Source organism: Osmerus eperlanus, chromosome 8, assembly GCF_963692335.1.
Source record: "Osmerus eperlanus chromosome 8, fOsmEpe2.1, whole genome shotgun sequence".
Taxonomy (NCBI): Eukaryota; Metazoa; Chordata; class Actinopteri; order Osmeriformes; family Osmeridae; genus Osmerus; species Osmerus eperlanus.
The window spans coordinates 12,878,242-12,902,910 of NC_085025.1; the positions used below are offsets into that span (position 1 = coordinate 12,878,242).

Sequence of the window (24,669 nt, forward strand, 5' to 3'; positions counted from 1 at the left end):
TTTAGTCATTTAGCAGACGCTCTTATCCAGAGCGACTTACAGTAAGTACAGGGACATTCCCCCGAGGCAAGTAGGGTGAAGTGCCTTGCCCAAGGACACAACGTCATCTTGCACGGCCAGGAATCGAACTGGCAACCTTCTGATTACAAGCCCGCTTCCCTAACCGCTCTGCCACCTGACTCCCTCAAACGATCTGATATGAATGCTTCTCTCTCTACTTTGCAATGAGTAGGAATTCAAGCCTTTTGGACCAGAACATGCACTCCTCAAGCAAAATATATTTTGAAGACCATCCTGAGCATCCCACCCCTCTACATCTTGACTCCTCTCTGTCTGCACACTCAAATGGATCCCTTATTTCCATTCTCCTACGTAAAAACATTGATCGTAAAAGGACCCAGAAGGAAAACACAGTTTACCATGTTCGTACCCCACACTCAAATGTGAGTGAATCTAGTGTGGTGGAACTCTGCTACAATTCAAAAGGCGACACCGTGGAACCTTCGTCACCAGCTGGACAGAACATGCTTACAGGAACCAGTGATGCCCAAGACTGGCCTTTAGGTGACTGCCACCAAGCAAAGCGTGCCAGAGTGGAGAACATCATCAGAGGCATGACAGGCTCGCCCGAAGGACATTTTACAGATGAAAAGGAAACAGGGCACCTTGAGGCACTGGAAAGCATTCAGGAAAACAAAACCAATGTGTTTCAGAATCAAGACAAAATTCACAGCAGAGGCAGTAGCAGTAAGAGTATAGAAGGTCAGACCCTGAAGAAGCAACTTCATACCATGCAAAAACTCCTTGGACAACTCCATGAAAAATGTATCCAAGTGTACATGAGAAATCAGTGCGACGAGAAAGTCAGTGATGAAGCGAGCTCTACAGGTATGTCTGAAGACAACACCACTTGGAACACTGCGTCTCCTGAGACAATTACAAGTGAGGTGCTTACAGATCCATATCATGAGATAGAAATGTCTTCAGATATTACTTACCCTTGTTGGAAAAATATCAAACTGCTTGAGTACATCCGTTCCAAACCAGAAAAAGAGAAGAAAATTCTAGCTGATACCTTGAAGGATGAGCTTTCCAGAGCAGTGAATACAACTGTCGACTCCATTTTCAAAAACATTGCAAATACTGTACTCATGTCGCCACCATTACAAGTTGAGAAAGATGGCGAGACTCACAACAAAGCTGAACACCATAATTCTTGCAAGCCGCCATCCAGAATTGAAAACAGCTTGAAAAGGTTTCAAGCATGCTCTGCAAGTGCAATGGGCATCCAGCTACCAAACATTCAGACAGAGGCGCTGTCTTTGGTTGTTGAAAAGGCTTCCATGACAAGTCAAGGAAGAGTAAACATGACAGGAAACAGTCAAGATCATCTTCATCCTTCCCCTGTTTACAGCCATCAAACTTTTCTGCAGGAAAATCAGTTGCTGGAGAATCTCAAACACAATTCCCAAGGTACATTTGAAGGACTACAATGTAGGCATCCTACCATGGGTCAGTCCACCATTGGATTAGTTGACTTACCTTGGGAGCCAGTCAAGGTCAAGTCCAAAGTGACATCAAGGCCTGTAAGAAGTCACCAAGCTCAGCCTCTGGCAATGGATCGTGTGGTTCTGGACAGACTTTGTGTACCCAATGTCAAGATGGAGTGTGGTACCTTGCAAAGTATGTTGAAGAACCACTCATATGTGGTGAATGTATCCTTTGAAATTAGCATTATTGGTCTAACTAACACTTCTTACAATGTTTTAATATAGCATTTGGAATGGAAAGATTTGCATACCAAAGTTTGTCTGCACAGTACTCTCACTGTTAATCTGCTACATACTAGGCACATGTTTAGGGAAGTTTTAGTTTTCTTCAGATATTAAATATCTTATTGAAAGAGTACAGTGCCTTCAGTGAGATGCCTTTACCTTTTAAAGGTAAGCGTCAGATAAAAACTTTATTCTTGGCCCACAACTTCGTGATCGCTACTGCTGACAGACAAAATAAAACGGAATCTATGAGGTCTGGCATCTTCTATGCTGTCTGCTATCCCTACATGTATAGCTTTATTACCTTATATATTGAAACAAGATTTAGAATGATATATTTACTTATTTGGTCATTGCTGTGTTTATTGATAGCCTTAACACTTGTACATTTAGGAAGGTCTGACCACCAGCCATTTGAAAAAAGCTAAGCTGATGTTTTTCTACACTCGCTACCCTAGCTCTACAGTGCTGAAGACATTTTTCCCTGATGTACAGGTTAGTAAATTGCTTCTCAACATTTTGGTATTTTTTATGCAATTTTCCCCACAGGGATTACTAAAGTAAGTCTAAATTGATGTTGAATATATAGAAAAAAAACATGTTTTTTTGTTGTTGTTTCTTTACAGCAAATTGGGATTTGCTGGGTTGTACAGGATCTATAAATAAAGACTCAATATTTTATGTAGCCTCAAGTACATATCTGCAAGAATTCAGTTTCAGTGAGCTTATACTCTTAACATCAACCCATGTGGTATAGTAAGGCACATTTTAATTACATTGCTATGACATTTCACAACATACACCTTCCAAAATTCACTGAATGCATGAATGTTATCAATGTTATTTTATTTTTTTATTTTTTTTATCTCGCACACAATTTCATCATTAATAATCTGTAATCAACACAATGATATACACTGTATATTGTGTATCCATAAAAATGACAAAACAAAAAGATAAAAACATATTTGGACAATATCACATTTTGTAACCTAGCCAACAGTTTAATGGACACCAATATCTTAACTCATTTTTGTACTTACCCGAGCTGCTTCTGTGTTCCCAGTTCACGCGCTGTATCACGTCTCAGCTCATCAAATGGTTCAGTAACTTCAGAGAATTCTACTACATCCAGGTGGAGAAGTTTTCCCGCCATGCCCTGATGGAGGGAGTCACTAATGTGAGAGAACTGACAGTGGGCAGAGACTCTGAACTCTTCAGAGCTCTTAATATGCATTACAACAAAGGCAATGACTTCCAGGTAAAATACTATAGTTCATACTGCAAGCATGGAGTATGCAATGCAAACGTTACTGATGTCCTGATGACAGTTAACAATTTTATACTTGAATACCATCCATTGTGTACATTATACTATAGTTCATGTACATACAGTAAAAGTAAATCAATACATATTTGAGTAATGAGCGTTTTGGAGCTGTGCCTTAAATTTAAGATAGATTTACATTTTTCACTAGCAACGGGCACACATTTATATTCATAGTGTTGTTTTCTCATAGGTTCAGCCTGCTCTTGTGTCTTTTGATTAACAGGTTCCTGACAGATTTCTTGAAGTGGCTGGTATTACACTACAAGAGTTTTACATTGCTTTATCACTGGCCAAAGACTCTGACCCATCCTGGAAGAAGGCAATCTATAAGGTAATCTGTAAATTGGACAGTGATGTGCCAAACGAGTTCAAAGCTCCCCTCACATCATAGTCAAATGTAGAGCTTAGAAGTCAAATTGGTCAAACTATCGAGTTTGATATGCTCTAAATGTACAGGTCCGTCGTGTTTGAGAGAGGACATAAAATAGTTTAACCCTCGTGCTGCCTTCGGGTCACATGACCCAAAGGTTCATAACGAACCATCGTTGTGTTTACCCAATTTTACCCAATACAAAAACAAATAAAAATAATTTTCTTTTAACCTTTGCAATGTGGGGGGTCTGAGACAGCCCAACGGTTAAAAGAAAATGCTTCACTTTGTCTTTGTATGCGGTAAATCTGTCGCAATACGACGGTGGGTCACAATGACTGATGGGTCAGAATGACCCGAAGATAACACAAGGGTTAAATACAAAGCATTTTCAAGCACAAGTGAGCATACCTTTTTCTGTATTTTCAATATTTAAAATGCTGTTTCATGTTATGAGGCATGAAACTTACATGCAGTTATGTGTTTTTAATTTTGAATGTTTATCATAAACCAATTAGTTTAAATATTTGGTATGCATTTTCATTTCAAGTAATCATTTTAACAAGGGGTTTAAGTTCAACTCCCCCAAGACAAGACATATTTTCTGCATACCGGTACTTTGGTTTGATCATATTTCTTCTGGGTATGCATAGTGCAGTTCAGGTATAAAACTATTTCTGATTTTGCAGACATCGATTTATGATTCTTTGTGGCAAAAAAACGACTTGACAACAAAAAAGACACGCACAAAAATATTGTCTTTAATATGCAGTGTAACCACAACTGATTCTACAGAAAGTTTAGACCGGGAACTCTGACCGGATAAATTGAAACACTGATGTAAGTCGTTAGTCCACTGTGTTTAACTTGCATACTTACCTTATGTTTCTGCATTGTAATTCAGTCATTCTTCTCAGATACAAAGCTTTGTAGAGTTAATTATAGACAGTCTTGAACACAGCCGTATTCTCAAATATGATTCCTGTCTTCTAATGCCCTGGCAAGAATAATAAATTATCATATCATTTTTTGTATTAAATATGAAGTGCTTCTTAATCCCTCTTGTATGTCAACTGGCAAGTGCTAGTCTTATTTGAAGCATTCTTCTAGGGGTAGGAGCCATACTTCTTCTGGTTTTGGAAATTATAACAATATTGAGAAACACTGGTTTACTTTCACTCAGTGGCTTGGAAACTCCATCATTAACATGGGCAAGAGTTTCATACTGACAACTTACAAAGAAACTGTCTGTATTACATTGTCAGAATATCTATCAGTAGAGAGATACAGGTTACCTCAAAATGCCTAGTCACTGTTCAGATATTTCAGTCGTTTTTCTTTACCCTTTTGCGGCATTAGGTCAATAACTACATTTATCCATTATGAGTTCCTCCAAAACTCTACTATTGCTCATTAACATTCCCCATTAAAAATCTTTACAAAAATCTTTTCATCGAGCCTGCAAAGTATATACATTTGACATACACTACACAAAACATGCAGCTGTTTCTTCATGTTGCAGGTTGACAGAGTTGAACAGTATCGTGTTTTGAAACTGTTCTGACTGGACTTAGGCAAAATATATGTAGTCTTTCAGAAACAAATTAATACAAAGGGTTAACCACAGTGACATACATGTTTTTGTGGACACAAACAGTACCAGAATTCCACAATAAGTAATATGGGGTGGAATTGCTCACTATTGCAGATAACTGTACACAACTAAGGGAGAATATAATTTTGACTCATACCCAGCATAAATGTTATTATGTACAGGAGCTCAATCTTCATATATGTATTTGAATATCTCTGTATTCCATGAATGTAGCTCTTTCTCTGTGGTTCTTATTTTGTGAAGATTTGTAATGGGCTTGTGGGCTATTCTCTGTCAATCTTTAAGACAGACAAAAAAATAAGCATTTGTTACTGTCAATAAAAAAGGCCTATTTATATAAACATGTTGATAAACTATATTACTTTGTTTATTTTGTATTTATGTAACACGGAGAATGCATACAAAAAATGTAAGATTGACCTATAACATACAGTGCCTGTAATACACAACAATTTCACCTTTTGCCATTTTGAAGACATCTGAGATCGTCATTATGGAAGGTGTCCACTCCCACCAGAACACAGTCAAAGTTGCACAAACAATGTCATGGAGTGGTCCAGTCAAAGCCCGAACCAAGTTACTATAGAAAATCTGCATCATGACTACTGAGGAGTGTAGATTGCTCCTCTGGCTACTTGAACAGAGCTTGAATGATAAAGCAGAATCAAATATTGCCCAATATAGAGTTGTGCAAATTTGGTAGAGATCTACCCGAATATAGTTGTAACTATAATTGCTGATAAATATGCTTCCTTTAAGTAATAACCCTAGGGGATATAGACTAACCAACATACTGTACAGTACTTGATGGCGGTGGGTAAAGTATTTTAAAATTTCAAAGATGCAGTCACACATTTAACTTTTAGTACTCACCGTGCGTCAAAATTAGGTTGGATTATCACAATCTATTTGGTCAACTAATGTTATCGTCACATTGTTTATTGGCGTTTAATACTTTTGAGCATTATTGCCCATGAAACTCAGAAATTCACACAAAGCTACATTAATGACCAATAATTGTCCTAATAGTCACACGTAATACAGTAAAATCTGGAAACATAACAGCTATATGAAATATTGCTAAAGATTGTATTTGTCACTTGGCAAAATTGAAATCATTGAATCACTTGATTATGTCCCTCCAATTTTGACAACTTTGAGCCACCAAAGTAAGGTTGCAAAAGGTGAATATTGTTTAAATGGTGTAGACTGCAAGCACCGGACAGTCACGCCACTTTCTCACTTTCTCTTACTACTCTCTCTTTCTCCCTCTGCAGGGTGTGCTGATCCCTTTTTTTTGCCATCATAGGTCTTGCGTATCAGTACAGATCTCCATATTAGTGACAGCAAATTGTAGTCAAACCTGATTCACACTGTTGCATATTTTTTAGGACTGTGCATAGTGTTTCAATGCAACCCTATCTATGAATGCCTTTCAGTCTGTTCATTTTCAAAATGGCCACAAGCACTTTGTACCAGAAATACGGAAGCAGACATTCTGAAAAGTTCAACTTTTGGGTTCGTACAGATGCTTCTGACCAATCAGAACACAGATGTTTCTAAAAAAGGTTTTCCAGGGGTACAAACAAGCATATCTTGCTACGCCCACCCTCTGAAGACAGATTCGTAAAATACATAAGTGGGAACAGTTTGTATCCCGGGGAATACTTTTTTGAGACATGTTCTGATTGGTCAAACTCATCCGTATGGACCCAATATTTGTGCTTTTGCATCCATCTCTGCATGGAAAAACCATATGTGGCCATTTTCAATCAAACCCACTCATACATAGGGTTGCATTGAAACCCTATGCACAGTCTGTAAAAATATGCACCAGCGTAAAACAGACGTTAAGGATCCATGTTACAGACAGAAAAATACATTGAGGGCCATTTACAAATGTATAAGCGCAAACATATTAGTACAAAGGATTAGCTTTGAAACACACCACAGTCTGCGATAGGGAGAAAGTGGCGTAAGTTATATTGCCAAATCAGCATGTAGTATGCAATAGAATGTAGAAAGACAAATTGTATTAAACAAATCTGTACATGTAAACAATGCATACTTGTAATACACAATCCAATGAGAACATTTGGAGTCATGTATGATATTGACTGATACATAAGGTTTGGTAAAAGAAAATAAATTGTGACGTGTTGTAACGTGCCCATTTGAAGAATGACAGAGAACTCTTTATGGCATAACCCACATGACAACTCTGGTGAGCTTTTCCAGGGTTTTTGTTTGAAACCTTTGTTTATTGGTTCTTAAAATAGCAGTAGTTCCAACAGGTAGGCAACTTATACAGTATAAAACGAGAAGCAAAACTATCTGGTGCAGGAGTATACCAACAAAAGTACTAGTAAAGATAAAGTAAAATGTACTAAAACATTCAAAGCAATATCAAGAATATCTACTTATAATGCAGTTAGGTTCAAATATGTTAAACACTGAATTCACACAGAAAATAACTACTGATTTCATGAACCTTGGGATCATAATAAAATTCTTCACCACAGGAAACAAAGGTTCAGCATTTTCACAGTTGATACCTGCAGAAAAAGATAAGTGATTGAAAAGGATGCCTAAATGTGTTAACTTAACATTTATAGAATATAATGTTTTAGATTTTTTTAAGTAGAAGATATTGAAACTTGACATGCCGTATGTGATCTCTGATAAACTGAATTACACAAATGAATAAATCAAGTTAAATTATTTTTTTCTTTCAAAAAGGTCAACCAGTTTCAACAGCTTTTGAATTCATAAATCATAAATTGAACATCTATTACCCGTCAGGCTCTTTATGAACAGTACAAAAGAAATCTCAGGAAACATGGAAACGGTGTATGCCACAGGATATACACATACCTGTTTGTATGGAAACAGGGAGTGAATGATGTTCTCTTCTTAGAAATACTTTGTACGGTTGAGAGCTCTCTGAGCCAGCTGGCCACTCTCATCGGTTATTTTCTCCCAGTCAGTCTGACCCACCACAAAGCCAATTGCTCTCTTTCTATCAGCATCTTTTTGTTCCTCAAGATCAGCCCACCGCACCTAGAGAGCAAAATGGCCAAGAAAAAAACCAAGCAATCATTTGATGGCACAGTAAATGCATGCATATACTAAGGGAGCTGAAATTTACATTTCAGTCAATATGCAGATAGATGCCAACAAAGCAAAGCAAATCATAAATCATACACCGAGTTATGAGATTCCCAATTAAACAAGTCACTTTCTCTTTGATCAAACACAATTTGTATTTGGGGGAAAAAGGCAAAAAAAAAACACTGACATCAAATGATGTTTTGTGGAAACATGTTTACCCTTTTTTTTCCTGGTTCTGACATTCGGGTGGCATAGTCATCAGGCAGCTGGAGGAAATCCTCCATGCCTGCCATGTCCTCGCTGTCGCGCTTCCTCTTCCCTCCACTCACCAAGCCATCCAGCTTGTCTGTATAGGAAAGATGGTTGTCCTGGTGATAAGAAGTCTCGAGAGGAGAAAGACTTCCCTGATAATGAACTACCTTTGGATGTTACTCTTTTTTTTTTATCCCAGAATGGTTGTCAATTTGTATGCCCTTGAATGGTTGTCAATTACGCCCCTCTCTTAACTAATCAGGTCTAGATCCACAGTCAAACAACATACCAGTAGGAAATACACAAATATACTTCAATTTTATCTTTAACGGAAAACATTTGAAACCACTTACCTCACAATACAAGTTAAAGCAAAAAAAGCTTAACTTGTCAAGCTATGGATGATGAGTACAATAGTCTTATGCCAATATGGCTTTCCCACCTGAACACCTTTCTGAAGAATGTAAAATATTTTCTAGCTTCCCATGTTTCTACTTTTTGCAATGTCCTTTTTCTAATGTCCTTATTTGAACTTCAGATATGTTAATTACAAATCTGTCTCTACTTGCTCATGGGGTACGTTTTACAAAGAGACACAGGTCTTAAAAGCTACTGTAAATAAAGTTCTACTTTATCTCTAACATACCCCACATTATCTTGTTTGTCACATTTTTGTGCATAGCTGACCTGCAAATACTACTTTAGACACAAGAAAATTTGTATATTGATATAGTGAACTTGTCAAACCAGGGTTTTAGAGTGATGCAGATTTTATTATGCAGCTTTTTTTATTAGCAGGTAACTGTTTCCAAACTATGCTATTGTGTTCTTAGTTAGCAACATAAGAGGTCTTACGAGCTGCAACATGGCTGCCTAATGTTTTCCTTCTTGCTGCTCAGTCAGAGAACAGAATTAAAGCAGTGCTGACCAGCTGGAGTTGCATGGCATGGCTTCACACAAGTGGACAGTGACCTACACGACACTCAATATAAGCATGGTCAGGGGTGTAAGTTTGTAGATGCTATATGAAGATGAGTGTTGTTACTATTTCACGTTGTTGCAAACTGGGTATAAGACAAATGTCCATATAAACAATGCAAAATAATGCAGAAATGAAGTAATTATCAGATGTCATCAGCATCACATATATAATAACTACAGCAGCAACAAGAATTCTTACCAAGTTTCGCCTCAGAAGTGTCCATCTCCCATTTGCTTTTTGGAAGGTAACCCTGAATTATACAAAGACAGACTTAAACGGTTATTCCTCTGAGGGGCAGGGGACAATGATCCAGGGAAGAGAGGTAGAGAAAGAGGAAACAAGATTTGGGTGACCAGAGAAACAGTGCAGAGGATAATCAAACAATCAAGAACAGTTGCTGATGCACGAAACAAACATTCTATAAGACGTTGGCATGCAAACATTTCACGTTAGGGCATGGACATTTTTGTCTAAAGTAAGGTATGATCAAAGCACCTGGTGCAGGTATGACTATTGTATACTGCTACTGTATATTTCCACTTTTCTTTGGGTTGAAAACAAACTTCGATCAGTATCAATAAAGGAACTGTACTGAAAATGTAGGTGGGAGTATGGGCCTTTGCACATCTAAAAGGTCCTTACATGTGGTAACAAAATTTTATTTGTTATTTTTACATCTAAATGTTAATTTATAATTCCTCAAATAGTTGGATTTAAATTCACTTTTTACTGCCACTTCTTTCTATGGACCTATTGCTGACATGCCTGTTATGTCTGTTTCAGAGCAGCAATTTTATAAACACCAAGCTTGTTGCCCAACAGGTCAGCAGCAGCTAAATAACAGTGACTGCAAGGTACATTTTGATAGTCAATACCATCAACTTCAAGCAAATGGACTGTGCTAATGGCATGCCATCTTCAACGTTGCCAAACTGCACAGTTTTACAATTGTATCCATTCTTTAATACGACTTTGGTTGAGTATTAAATTACCCACAATTTCCAGTATAATTTGGACAAGCTTAAACATTTAAAAAACAACAAACCCTTATATTTAAAGAGTTTTGGTTTGTGAACCATGTGAAGGAAGAAAATTAAAATGACCACCACAAGCCGAATTCTACCGAGGCAAAAACAAGATATTTTGTGATGAATGATGTAGTACAGTAGACCTACCGTGCTGTAACAGGTGTAATAGCTGTGTACTGGATTGAACCTTGTTTGTGTATCAGTAAAGTTAAGGTTGTGGTAGTCCTTACGGTTTGGCTACCGCCCAACAAACACTGCATTTCATCAACAGTGAAACATTGTGGTATCATGATTTGTAGCTCAAGACCTGGACAACATTCGGCAATTTTTGGCATCAAGAAATTCTCAACTGTACAATACATTTCTTCCACAAAAGGTTAAATATGGTTTCCATCCATGAGCAGATACTGGGTATAGAATGGAGACTAAATATATAGAGCAAAAAATTGCAGAGCCTTTTCAGACCTAGAATTGTAAGCAAGAATACAAAACACCTCAAAAGGTTTTACAAAATGTACCGTATTATCAGTACTGTAGAGCCAGTCTGAGAACCAGTAAATTAAGTATTTTGTACAATAGGTAAATAAACCTAAAATAAAAGTCATTGGATGTAGTAATGTACAGAAGTTATTTATGCTTTTTAAATTAAAACAACCTTATTAAGTAGTACCTTGCCAATAATGTATTTGAATCATAGAGCCAATCGTGTAAAAACCCTTTGCCCATCATGTAATTATTATATGATCAGCAGATTTTACTGTAAAATAATTATGAAAACCATAATTGGTGAAACATACTTATCAAACTGATTGTTTGGTCATACTGGTTTTACCTGGTCATAAAAATAAAAAAAAACATGAATTGAGTTTCCAGGTGTTTTTTCTTTTCATACATTTTTGTATTTCTTTTAACTTTTTTTTCAACTAAATTGTTTTGCCTGATGCAAAATGTTATGAGTAGGTTATTTATTTCGACCAATGCTTTTTTATGCCTTAAATGCTACATTTTACGAGTTGTGTCCCATTCCTCCCACCAATAGGCGTGGCTATGACGGGGAACATTCATTTTTCTAAATGACACCGCACTCCACGCATCCAACACACAAAATGGGGACCCTCTTTTCCGATGAACTGTTTTTGTAGTTCTTTCAATGATCATTGTTTTCTTTACCTGTGATGTTTTTTAGGTTGAGGTTACAACAGTGCACCTTTGTAACGAAGAAGCTTAGTACTGCTTAGTTTATAACAACAATTGTACCCCATCGAAGCCATGCCCATTGGAGGAAGGAACAGAACAAAACGCGTAAAATGTAACATTGAATGCAAAAAATATATGAATTGGTCGGAAAAAAATAGCACAAGTTGTTTGAAAAAAATGTCAAAGAAACTTCGACAATTCATGTTTTTTATGACCAGTTTCTCTCTCTTTGTCATCACTGTATTAGCATTTTTCCTGTATACAAAATGACAAACATAACAGCCAAAACCCTAAACATGAAAGTATTGTAGGGTTAGGGACTTGGGGGTTACAGATTTGAATCACGTTTTCAGGGTTCCCAATCAATTTTCCATTACTTTCCATTATAGTTTATATTATTTTCCATTAAAAAAAAAGTTCAAACTAAACATTTCCCTGTTTGAAATACCCAGTCAATGCTTAAAAGCATTACTGAAAAGTAACACTGATAATGTGAATAATAACAGCCAGTATGAATAATCATATTTGTGTGCAGAACTACTGCCATTACTAAATCTACTTAAATAGTTCTATGTGTGGTGCATGTAAGTAAACTGTTGCCAATACTAAATATCTCCACCCTACCAAACTACTTCAAACTTACAGTAAGTGGGTCATTCCATGTCAAATGAACAAAGAAAAGTAGATTTCAACCTTCAACATCTCAGAGATTTTAGTTAGAAACAAATATGGTAAGCACTCCAGCAATATCATTCTGGAGAAAGAACATTTCCAAGAAATTAAACTAATGGATGAAACATATTTTATGCTTTAATTGTCAAGAATCCATAGTTTTTAGTAGCCCTATCTATTCCATTTACAGAAATTATGCGTGGACTGGTAGTGTTGCTGTAAATATTACAAAAGTTTTGAAAGAAATGTTTTTTTTGCAATATGTCAGCACATTATCTTGATTAATCCTCAATACTGTTGCCTAATACTTGAAACTTGAAACTATGTCACAATACTATGCCATTAACGCAATTATAATTTAAATGTGTACATTTGCAGTATTACATCTTGTATGTCATTACTTGTTCTCAATGTAAGGAACTTACATTGTCAAGTTGCTCTAAGCTAAATGCCACAAGTTTTTTCATTAAGGGGACTTGTTTGTCAATATTTGCTCTGAATGAGTATCAGGAAGTATGGTTGTAAGTACCACAGCCTTGCTCCTATATGTATTATTAGCCCAGTCATCTAATACAAATTATTCCTACGCACAGCTCCATCTAATCTATATATCAATCTTTTGATTAGTCGATTAACATTGTTAATATTTTTACTGTACAATTCACAATGCCAACACTCATAGAAAGATTAATGCTGTTCTTCAGTGCCAAATGGGGTTGTTGTGTATGGTGTTCACCACAAGAGGTCACCACCAACCCAGGAATTACAACATTAATAATTTAGCTTTCTTTTTCATAAACTACATCAATCAATTTAGCTATGTTGGGTTCAACATAGTAAACATTGCTACCTATGCAATACCAACACCACAAAACTTACCAATGGCGAAAGAATGCTTGTAGCATGCAACAAAATGTATCCATCTGCTATAGTTAAATGAACATAGCGCCTGCTAAAGCCTAATTTCAAGTGTCCCCGCTCTACCATCTTAAGAAACATTTTAAATACTCACACGTGGTTGTACAACTGTGGAAAACGGTCATTTCAGCAATGCAAACTACACAAAGTGCCACATGACTGGGTTTCAGTCGGAAGTGTTCACTTCCAACAGATGGTTTTGGTTGCCGTAGTTTTTTTTAAGCTAATACTTTACAATTCTCCTGAAAACTAATCCCTCTCATGAACCATTTACCACATTTCCATGATTATAACCTTTTCCTGATTAATGTACGGCAATTCAGCAGAAATCAAATAATAAACAACCACAAAACATTGACTTAATTTTAGATACCACACTTACCATTCAGAAAGGAAGCCCTTGTGTCAGTTGTTAATATGTAGTGAATAATGTCTAAGCTGCATTTTGATCCTGCCTGATTGTTGAGTTTGAGATCATTTACAGAATATTCTTTCTGTTAATTAATAAGTCAACTGGTTCCTCTTAATAGTTTAGCTCCTTGTGCCAGGAAACCTTCCCAGATATTGCACTTCTACTAATTTCACTGACACTAATGTGAGCATCTTAAATTAAGTTTTGGATACACGTGAGCACATACCATTAATAATGGGTTTGACAACTATATGGCTACATGAGCATGCGTCTTGATCCTACCAGATCGCTTTCTTCCTCTTCCTCTTTCTTGATCTCCTTTGGTTCATCATCAGGATTGAAATCCTCCATTTCAACCTTGAACATGAAAGCATCCAATTACCTTCAATTGAAACCCATGGCATGCTGAAAGTTTAGAGGCTACTGGATCAATAATTCTCCTGAAACTCCTTTATATTCGGCGTATAGGAAAGGAAGATACATGTCCACTTGTTAACTTCATTGGTTGCCCAAGATTTTATGACATGGATACTGAGCTAAAGCTAGTTTTGTTGATCATTTATGTTTACTGATCCTTTTAGAATAGGTGAAGTCATTTTAGGTGAAATGTAAACCATATATCATATAAACCAGTCTTAACGTATAATACCTCTTCAATGGCAGCGTCCTGAAGCAGGGACCGCACATCCAAACGAACCATATGCCGTGGCGAGGGCTCCCAGTGACTAGACATCTGTATGAATTATATTTCAATGAAAAAGACATGCTTTAAACTTGCCAAATTTGCAAATGTGCCATCAACAGATGGTGACAGTATACAGACCTTGCTTATGTCCTTCAGTGTGCGTGCATGGACATTTCTCTTAGCACAAGTCTGATTGTCCGCAGTGATTTCAGCAAGGTACACCTAGGGAAGGATATATATGACTCGTTAACTTTGAGGCCTTTTTTTGGGACGTCTTTATAATATTTAAAATCCTTCTCCCCTTTATTTGAATATGGCATTCACACATGCAGCGGCGCGACAAAGCTACAAGCAGAAACACATTGTCAATGAAAATCAGGATTGGGATTAGAGCCGAGGGGTGGTTCTGGGATTGAAAAAGTTGAGGACTAAACTTTTCGTGACGCTGAGGCACGTCAACCAATCAACGGACCCCATATCGAAACATGTCATGTCCAAATTATTGCAATCTCTAACCGTTCCAGTGCTACATCATATATTTTTGGATGATCAACGAGATTTACACAAAAACGTGGTAGTTGGCTAGTGTCATCTTGGCTTTCGTCTGGTTTTTGTAAAACAGACAAAGACAATGCAATCAAGGCCGCTAATAACTAACAAGTGTAACTTTCTAACTAGCTAGCTGCACATAGGTTCCACTTTGTCAACATCCACACAGAGATTTGATATCAGGCTAGCAGTGTGTTGAAGAGCGTGACATCAGTGCGCCACGCCTGTGCATATATGAATGCCCTATTACATTTTCCCCATTTAAAAAAAGGCACAATCCTGTCCGTTTGCTTTAAGAATTTGGAAGAAAAACCAGAACATAGAGTCCATGTTGCTCACCTCAAAGCCTTTTGTTTTGGCTGCACTCCAGAACTGGTCAAAATGTTTCACCTTCTCGTTAATAGTGTCGATAATGATGAAGGGGAAAAAGCCATCGTCCAGGGTTTTCTTAAAGGTTTTAAGCATGCTGCTCCGATACGTGTCTTCCATCTCTGGCTCAAACTCGTATTCGAGCACCTGGAGAAGGAAGTGGTGTTGAACTTGTTTATGGTTCACATTAAGGTCACCATTTATTTATGTATTTAGTTATGTCACGAGCTAACATCCATGCATAATACCAATAATGCATTCACAAAGGCATTTGAATCCTCATCAATCTCGGGCGCATTAAAGGAATGTACGACTACAGAAGTAAAAAGGTTCCCACCTTGTTTTTGATACGTTTGCCTGTATCCGGGTCCTTTTCTACCTTTTCCACTTCAGTCATGAAGTAATCATCTAAACCAAGCACTCTCGGTGGGGCGCCTCCACACTCTACCTCCTTGTCCTTAACAATGCAAACAATATGGAAGCTTATCAAGAGTGACAGCACATTGTGTGAGTTTTTACTGAGATTTACTTTGCACTTTGCCAATTTGTTTTGATGATCCAGCAATGTCAACTGACACCTATTCAGACATGAGTGAATGCAGGGCTGCTTGTTAGACTGGCCCTCCAAGGGCAAACACCTGTGTTTACAGTTCCTTCCAAGGAATTCCAAATTAATTTTAAAACTATCCAATGTCATGCCATCATGGTTGATGTGACTGTTCTTCAAAATTGAAAACCAGACATTTATTTAACTCACCCTGATGAGCTTGGCAACATGGCTTTTCCCACTTCCTGGAAGTCCTCTCATTATGATGACAATCTGGGGAACAACAAAAGTGGTTATAGAAATGGTACCAGTCATGTCGAGACAGCATGTGTGTGACACGTTAAGCCACCGAGAGCCAGCCGTCATTCGCACCCTATCAGGACGAGAAGATCTGCCAGGGGGTTTGAGAAGGTCCTCCACGTTCTTGATCTCTGGTTTCTTCTCCACCCGCTGGGGAGCAGGTTGTGGTGGAGGTAGTGACGGTGAAGGGCCAGGACCTCGCTCCTCTGGGTAATTCCTTCGGTCACCTGAGACACAACGCAATCATCATCACTCCCACCCTGACCATTAGCTTTGGGCTCAAGAAGAAGTGCACCTATCCATAATAAGAGGTAGTGCCTGACTTACCATAAGGTGAGGAACCGTGGTCATAGCGCTCTGGCCCACTGCGCTCATATGAGGGTCTATCGTAGGCAGGACGTCCGTAGGTCTCCTCTTGATCTCGGCTGCTACGGCCTTCTCTGTCCCGCATGTCCCTCTCACGATCTCTATATCCAGGACGCGGAGGGGGTCCTGGAGGTGGCCTAGGCAGATGATGGAGGAAGGATCAATTCAGTTACTCAGCAACAAGAGGGATTTCCTTTCTCGGACCATCACATGGTTCTAACCAGCTGGACTAATCACACAGCACAATGTGATATACTACCTTTCTTCAACAACCATGGACTGTTTGCTTGAAGCAAAAAAAAAACAGACAAAAACAAATGTTACACTGGGGCCAAGTTATCCCAGAGAACATAAACGGTGGTTCTGTTAAAACCACAAAGTTCTTCAGTGTTACCTGTCATCTCTGGGGGGGTATCGCTCCCTATCGAATCGTTCTCTTTCGTAATCAGGAGGCGGCTTCTCTCTGTACATTTCTCTTTCTCTGCTGTACTCCCGACGCTCCATGTAAGGGTCAACCCGCCTTTCGTAATATGGATCTCGGTTGTAAGGATCTCTTAGGTCTGGGCAGAAAAGAAAAACATTTATTTTACATATTGAATATGCTAAATTAATAAATGTACACTTACATAATGTACTGCCGCATGTACTCTTATAATTTTTTTTAATTATTTCTGGGGGAACAAACCTTTATCATAAATTCTCTCTGAAGGAACTGGATCCGGCCTTAACACAATCCTCTCACCGTAAGAAATACGTTCCACAGTTGTACCTGGTTCTGAAAATACAAATAGGTTTCAAGTTTTGGCTAGCATCCAAATTGAGTCTTCCTTTTTAATGCCCCCCCCCCCCCCCCCCCCCAGCCCGCCAATGTCCATACCATGCCCATGGCCGTAATCCACTGTTTTAGGAATAATTGGTGGTTTGGGAATAGGTGGCGCAGATGACAGGTAACTTGAATTTGAGTAGGATTCACTGGAAGCTAGCTGTCCAGATCCAACCATAGTAGCCTGTTATGAGAAAATAGAACGTGACATATTCAGAAAAAAGGTTCTTAAAAGTTCTTATTTTTAAGAATAAAAACATAACTTTGATATTTGAAGCGTCACTGATGTGTGATGTGTGTCATTTGTCATTTCATTGACCTTCAAGGCGCTCCTCACTTCTGGAGGAATCTCTAATCCCAAGAGACCTGGAGGTAACTCAGGTGTGGATTCAGATGTACCAAATTGAGCCTCCCCTCCGGGGGTCTTACCTTCCTGCATTTCTCTGATCCCAAAAGAGAAAACACGACACACTGAACTTCCTTGTGCATGTTAATATCTACAGTAAGTATCAAAATTAATCTGCAAGTTGGGCTAATAGGAACAATGCAACGTATGTGCAGGGTTTCTTCAGATTACGGTGTAAATAATGTTAGGATCTGCATACTGTATTATATGTGGTTTGTAATGAAACAGAAACATGTCATTACCTTATCAGCTTGAGCTCCTGAGCAGCTTTCAGGATGATTTCATGCTGCCGTTGAGAAAGTGCTAGTATGCCAGAACTGGCTGCTTGCGGCGCCGATTCTAGGGGGCTGTCTGGAACGTTTCTGAGGGGTACAGACTGCGGTGGGGGTGGGGGGATATCCAAAGACTCTGATCTGTGATCTTCGAAATGGGGTCTCCGACCCTCAAAGTCTGGGGGATATCCTCTCTCCTGTGGGGGTGGCCTTGCGGGTCTTTCCCATTCGGGAGGGGGTGGGTATGGTGGCTCCTCGTGTCGGTAAGGTGGCTTCTCGGGATACTCACGTATCCTGAGCTCTCCTCTTCCCCGTTCACCCCCTTCGTACGGATATGGACGCTCTCGCTCCTCCAGCCATTTGTCCTCCCGGAAGTGCTCTGGTGGCGGTGGCCCGCGAGGAGGGAAAGGTGGGTAGTCCCTTTCGGAATGTTCTCTGTCCCATTCCCCGTGGGGCTGGTAATAGTCTGGATCCCGTTCAAACCCACGGGGATGATAATTGTGGGGGGGAGGCCGTCCATACCCATCGTCCGCGGGCCCGAATTCCTCACTGTAATCCTCGTTGTACCCCTCTTCCAGTTCCTCTTGGGGTGGAGGCGGGCGCCTCATGCCCCTGCCCATTCCTCTGCCCATTGGACGATGACCCATAGGTCTCCTCCTCATGAGGCCTCTATCCATCATTTCGTGAGGTGGGGGAGGGGGGCCTCTGGAGTGGGGGGGCTGAGGCCAGCCGGGTTTCCTCTCAAGCTCTTCGTGGTAAGGAGGGGGCCTCATCGGGGGCCTTTCCATGTCGCACGGTGGGGGGCGTCTCATGTCTCTCTCCATGTTATGGTGCATGGGTGGTCCTTGTGGGTCGTGCCCACGATGGATGGGTGGCCCATGAGGATCCACTTCAAGTCCCTGGTCCATCGTATCATGCAGAGGAGGCGGCGGACGCCTCATACCCATGTGCATGAAGCCAGGACGACCGCGAGGGGGACGGCCACGGCCAGGGGGGAATGGAGGTCTCATGCCTCTAATGGGAGGCCTCCTGTCCGCCATCCAATATGGATCCCCTTTTTCCCAGTACTCCTGGGCCTCTGGCTCTTCCCAGTGCCCTCCATCCATTGGATGTCCTCCTCTCACGGGCTCTTCATAGTATTCTTCTTCTTCCTCTTCTTGGTAGTGGTGCTCCTCTGGAACCCACCTTTCCTCCTCAAGGGGTGGTTCTTCTGACTCTGCTCCGCCGTGTTCCTCTAAAGACGGCTCCTGCCATTGGTAGTCATCCTCTTCTACGTGTAGCTCCTCATGTGGTTGTCTGTAATTGTATGACATCTGGTCGACCTCCTCTTCGAACAGAACACGGTTGGGATTCAACCCATGAACTGGGCCTTCCGGGCCACTGGGTATCCCTCCACGGCCCCTCATCCCCCGGCCCTGGCCCCTGATAGGTCCTGGTGGCTGGCCACGTCCCCTGCCACGAGCCATACCAGGCGGAGGGATTGGCTGACTAGGCATGTCTTTTCTTGGAGGCCCTGGTGGCCCCTGAGGCTTCGGCCCTTGCTGGGATCCTTTATTGTTGAGATTTTTCTGCGCTGGCCCATCCGTGTTGAGGCCGCTCTTGATTGGAGGCGTGTTCTTCAGGGAAGCCGGGGAAGGAGTCGATACAGCAGGAGGAGTCTCCTTCTCATTTTTTATAGGTTCATTACTCCCAGGTTCCCCTTTCTTGGTTGGTTCAGGTTTTACTTTGGAGGTTTGAGGAATGGGGTCGTTTTGCACAAAAAAGCCACCTAGTGTGTCCATGGTGTAGTCTTCTTGCTCTACCTGTTTTACATTCATCTGTGATGCTGGCGGTTGTTGCCCTGCTGGTTTGGAGGCTTGGAGTGTGTCCCCCTTAGTCAAAAGGAGTTTAGAACCAGGTTCTGGTTCAGGATGAGGACCTGGAGGATGTTGTCCAGGAGGGTGTTGTCCCGGAGGATGTTGTCCAGGAGGATGTTGTCCAGGAGGGTGTTGTCCAGGAGGGTGTTGTCCAGGAGGGTGTTGTCCAGGAGGATGTTGTCCAGGAGGGTGTTGTCCAGGAGGGTGTTGTCCAGGAGGGTGTTGTTGTTGGGGACCAGGGTGTCGTTGCTGGGGACCAAGGAGTCGTTGCTGGGGCCCAGGGGGTCGTTGCTGGGGAACAGGGTGTCGTTGCTGGAGACCAGGGGGTCGATGTTGGGGACCAGGGGGTCGTTGTTGGGGACCAGGGGGTTGTTGCTGGGGGCCAGGGGGTTGTTGCTGGGGGCCAGGGGGTCGTTGCTGGGGAAAAGGGTGTCGTTGCTGGGGTCCAGGGGGTCGTTGTTGGGGTCCAGGGGGTCGTTGAAAAGGTCCAGGGAGTCCATGCGGGGGTCCAGGTGGTCGTTGCAGGGTTCCAGCTGATTGTTGTTGGGGCTGTTCAAAGCGAGGAGGAGGGCCCTGTCTGGGAGGTTGTTCAAATCTCATATGTTGCCCAAAACGTGGAGCATTTCCTCTCTGAGGATGATCAAATCTCTGCCTTTGATCAAATCTGGGGGGTCCTTCAAAGCACTGCTGCTCAAACCTTGGTCCGTTTCCTCTTGGACCATCAAATCTGTAAAATAAAAAAAATATTGTAAGGATCGACTGAGAATACATGTTACAATGCAATAAAGAGAGCACTGCCCAAAGTTGCAATGGAATTAATGAATTACCGTGGGCCTCTAGGGTCTTGGTAGTGCGGTGGCGGACCTGGAGGGGGGCCAGTTGGTCTCGCCCCTCTCACAGCAGGTCCTTCAACTCTAATAGGTGGTCCAGAAGAACTGTAGGGTTCTGACTGTGGCCTTGGTCCAGGTGGTCCACCAGCTAGTCCCCCAGTGGGAGGTGGACCCGAGGCCCCAGGTCCAGTGGTGGCTATAGCCTCCATACTAGACATAGAAGGGCTGGCCATATGTTGCATTTGTGCATCTGGTCCTGGGAGTGGGTACTGTCCACACTGCCCCATCACTCCACCACCAGTGTACTGGCTGCTCCCATAAGGCACCATGGTTCTGAGGGTGGTCACCCGCTCTTGCAAGTGGGCATGGGTGGAGTTCATTTGCTCCTGCCACTGCTTCCACTGATGTTCGTAGTCTTGCAGCTGGTCTTTGTGCGGGTAGGACTGAAACTGCTCGTACCACAAGTGGAAGGTGCGGTCCCAGTCCTGGAAGACAGGGGCAAACTGCTGCTGCTGCACCTCGTAATGCCTCAGCTGCATGTCGACAGGCATCGTCTGGACCAGAGGATGATGAAAGTTAGGGAGAGCTAGGACCACGTGTTACAGCGTAGAGTGTTGATCAAACATCTAACAGTGGGACAAACGTAACCGGTGCTACCTGTAGATGCGATGGCTGCTGAATCAACTGCTGGTACTGCTGCAGGATCTGCTGCAGCTTCTCGTGCTGCTGCATGAGGGCCTGGTACTGGATGCCTGCCCTCTGCTGCTGCACCTGTTGCCACTGGGCCGCCGCAGCCTGGAGCTGCTGCAGGCGGGCCGCTTCTTCGGGGTCCTGAGGAGTGACTTCTGCCTGCTTGAACACACAACGAGGGCAGAGCGGATTCAATGTCATCGTTTAAATGGAGCCTAGGTTTGTGTGTGAAACGTTCACACCAGCATTACCCTTATGGACATTGCAAACGGAAAATAAATAAACAAACCATACAAACAGGATTAAAAAAAAAAACTGAGACACAAATAGAACAGTATATGAATTAGATTGCACATGAAAAGAAGTTAATATGGATCTTGGTCTTGTGCTGAACTGTTCAACAGTCATATCCCATTTACCAAACGTCTACGAGCTACAAACAGAACAACTTCAATTAAACATAAGTATATTTATAACCTTTCTTGGCAAAACATCTGATTTAGCCACATAGTTTTTATGTAAATCTCTAGTGTCCAACCGTGATCTTTGATCTCCTTACTCAGAGTAAGAGCATTGATGTTGAGCATTAGGGGAAAATATATGTTTTCATTCTTACCGTTTCCTCTGGTGGAGGTGGAGGAGGGGGCTCCTCTTTAGGAGGTGGGGGTGGAGGAGTACTTTTTGGAGGTTCGGATGGAGGTGGAGGGTCAGGCCCTGATGGCTGGCTTTTAGGGAGTGATGGTTGACTGTCCCCCTGGCTCTGATTCTGTTGCCCTTTCTCATTTTTCAGCCTCTGCAAATTTGCAAGGTGCTGCTTGTACCAGTACTGCTGCTGCTCCTGGGATTGAATGATAACATGGACATCAGACACACTTCACAAGGAGGAAGATGATGGTGAATAAATGAACATGGGAGTCACAATAGGTACAATTAAGCCAATACGGTAATATTGGGGCCAGTCTGACCCTGTGTTGTTCTGTGCATCTGACAATAAAAGACTTGAACCTGAAGCCAGAACAGAGACACAATCACTGCAAAAAGCCACTAGTATGACTACAACTCATAATTCCTTGTTGATATGAAAAGTAACTGTTCAAATCATACTCTCCTGACCCGTTAAAATCAACAGAAACTAAACGAATGAGGCCTGCTATTTTATTTTTGTTCTTTCAAGGACGTCATCACAGGCGAGCACCACTTCATGTGAAAGCACATGCAAGATGTTACCTGCAATGACATAGACGAAAAATCGTGTTTTTCCTCCTCAGGCGTGGAGGAGTTGGCCTGCTCTTTAGGGGGAGTCAGTTCTTTCTTGTTTACCTCTTTTGATGTGGGAGCACCATTGTTCTGGGTGGTCACCGGTGGTGGTGTTGGCTCGGGTTGAGGAGGCTGTGCCTCCTTGGTCTGTGGTGGCGGGGGCTGGGGTTGATTTTGTTGAGGTGGACACCTCATTGACTGGGTCTCGTCTTGGTAGTAGGATGGTACCCCGGGACCCATGTCAGTGTATCCGGAGACTTCGCTTTGCCATGGGCCGGGGCACCCGATCGCAGAACCCCCGCCGTAAGCATTGGCATCATTATTGTGGTGCAGCACAGACTGAAGCTGTTTCTGATGGAGTTGCTGCAGCTGCTGCATTTGTTGAAGATGCTGCTCCCGCAGACTCGAAAAAAGAGAACTAGATGGGGGTGTTTCATATCCTCCAAATCCTGCTACCTGAGGAGACGGGCCCCTGACCTGTTGGTCTCTGGGCCCACTAAAATTCTGCGCTGGTGGCTGAGATCCACCGTAATTACCCCAGGAGGGATACATGCTCTGAAGCTAGCAATGCGCAGGCCTTTGTGCTCACATAAAGCCGGTGTTCTCCAAACTCAACAATCAACGACTCTCATCTATAAATGAAATTATTTATTTTTACTCGTGCTACAGAGACCAGAACAAATTGTTAATTCTAAACTGGTTTGCTTAAAAAGTAAATCCCTAAAATACGACCCATCTGTTTTTCGTTGTCCGCTACCCTTTGCTAACAAGCTAGCCAGCTAGCTGCGTGGAAGAGGAAGCTGCGTACTCAAGTGAGGATGTGATTGGAGCTGGATGTAGCTACGTCATGTTCACGTGATTTCTGAAACGTACACGTTTTCTTTATTTCGACATTACGTTAAAGTTAAGCCAGAGTCTTCAATGGCTCTAGTTTAAGGTTAGTTTGTCATTTTCAATACAAAGGAGCTTTATTTTCATGGCAATTACATTGATATTTTTAACAAGTGAATATACACATACAGTTGACAAGTAGAAAGTGTTGACTTACATTAATTTAAAAACAGATTTGATATTGTTAGGACCATGTTATAAACTATTTACAGTCGTATATGTGAATATTCAAGATGAATAATACATAATCTCGACATACAGCAAGCAAATGCGGCCAGCTCAGGGACTTTTATTCTGGCATAATGTCACAGCTTTGCTGCTGGGACTTCTGCACACACTGGCATTCCACCTAACAGGAATTCGGGATGGGGAATGAGGACGGGTTAGAATCTGGCCTTGTCATTTGCTGCATGTCTTCCCCTCTCACTGCCTTCATGTCTACCTTGAACTGACTATCCAGTAAGCATGAAAATGCCAAAATAGTTGGCCTAAAAATACTGACCAGGAAAATGTTGTTTCTTTTAGTCTTTAGAAGTTTCATGTCACACAGCAATGCACAGACAATGTACAATAAAATCTCCTTGTCATTGGTTTCTTTGTCCACAAGGGGGAAACACAGATCCAGTATCTCCATCTCCATTCAGTCTGTATCAACATTTCAAAACGTTGTCAATAAAATAGTTTATTAATTATACTAGATAGCCTAGCCATTTTACATATATTATAAATGGCTTCTTCAATTTTACTTAATGTAAGACTGCAGAATTGCAGAAATATTTACATAAATCAAAATTTGACAATAAAAACGTCTGCACATTTGAGTAAGCATATACTGTGCACCTTTTGATGCCCAGTTGTTGATGCCCAGTTGCTAACTGCATGGCCCTGGGGAGATTATCATCTCACCTAGTAGATAAAGGAGTGGGAGGAAGGAAAGGACATGGAAGGTTAAAGGCCAGTGTCTTTAAATTGCCCTTCAGGACTGGCACCCCTCAAGGTCCTGAGTTTTTTTTCCTATTTTCTTTCATTGAGATCACTAGTAAATCTGTATTAATTTTTACCAGAACCACTTAAAAAGAATCGTTAAAGCGGATTAATCAAGCCCATCCTGTTTAATGTCTCCCGTTAATTAGTTTGTCAGCAGTGTTTTAATATCGCCTAATGAC

The 24,669-nt window shown here is 41.3% G+C and overlaps 2 protein-coding genes across 5 annotated transcripts; one reads left to right on the plus strand and one right to left on the minus strand.

Moving 5' to 3' along the window:
* Positions 1-191: 191 nt before the first annotated feature.
* LOC134024811 (prospero homeobox protein 1-like) lies at positions 192-3,588 on the plus strand. The gene is made up of 4 exons (XM_062467517.1): positions 192-1,715; positions 2,169-2,270; positions 2,842-3,036; positions 3,329-3,588. Exons 1-4 carry the CDS (start codon positions 225-227, stop codon positions 3,494-3,496), a joined length of 1,956 nt encoding a protein of 651 aa, XP_062323501.1. The 5' UTR covers positions 192-224; the 3' UTR covers positions 3,497-3,588.
* A 3,743-nt stretch (positions 3,589-7,331) lies between these two features.
* ylpm1 (YLP motif containing 1) lies at positions 7,332-23,421 on the minus strand. Of its 4 annotated transcripts, none has more exons than XM_062467514.1 (22): positions 22,583-23,421; positions 21,972-22,193; positions 21,323-21,514; positions 20,663-21,219; positions 17,950-20,562; positions 17,621-17,744; positions 17,356-17,485; positions 17,164-17,253; positions 16,873-17,038; positions 16,738-16,764; positions 16,440-16,615; positions 16,185-16,339; positions 16,023-16,085; positions 15,603-15,722; positions 15,236-15,412; positions 14,486-14,569; positions 14,312-14,395; positions 13,945-14,019; positions 9,634-9,685; positions 8,420-8,547; positions 7,965-8,150; positions 7,332-7,645 (listed from the first exon to the last, which is right to left on the minus strand). In XM_062467514.1, exons 1-21 carry the CDS (start codon positions 23,162-23,164, stop codon positions 8,004-8,006), a joined length of 5,964 nt encoding a protein of 1,987 aa, XP_062323498.1. In that variant the 5' UTR covers positions 23,165-23,421; the 3' UTR covers positions 7,332-7,645; positions 7,965-8,003. The 4 variants fall into 4 exon arrangements, with proteins under 4 accessions (XP_062323498.1, XP_062323496.1, XP_062323500.1 ...); XM_062467512.1 differs by having other exon boundaries at positions 21,323-21,517; XM_062467516.1 differs by having other exon boundaries at positions 21,323-21,517; positions 22,676-23,420.
* Between the last annotated feature and the right edge of the window lie 1,248 nt (positions 23,422-24,669).

Bases quoted from the DNA above. Each gene is read 5' to 3' on its own strand.
- ylpm1 (XM_062467512.1), bottom strand. From the start codon at position 23,164: ATGTATCCCTCCTGGGGTAATTACGGTGGATCTCAGCCACCAGCGCAG. The intron at 20,563-20,662 runs GTAATTCATTAA...TTTATTTTACAG, and splicing joins CAAGACCCTAGAGGCCCACG to ATTTGATGGTCCAAGAGGAA. The intron at 16,340-16,439 runs GTAAGTCAGGCA...GTTGTGTCTCAG, and splicing joins CCACGGTTCCTCACCTTATG to GTGACCGAAGGAATTACCCA.
- LOC134024811 (XM_062467517.1), top strand. From the start codon at position 225: ATGAGTAGGAATTCAAGCCTTTTGGACCAGAACATGCACTCCTCAAGC. The intron at 1,716-2,168 runs GTATCCTTTGAA...TTGTACATTTAG, and splicing joins ACCACTCATATGTGGTGAAT to GAAGGTCTGACCACCAGCCA. The intron at 2,271-2,841 runs GTTAGTAAATTG...CTGTGTTCCCAG, and splicing joins CATTTTTCCCTGATGTACAG to TTCACGCGCTGTATCACGTC.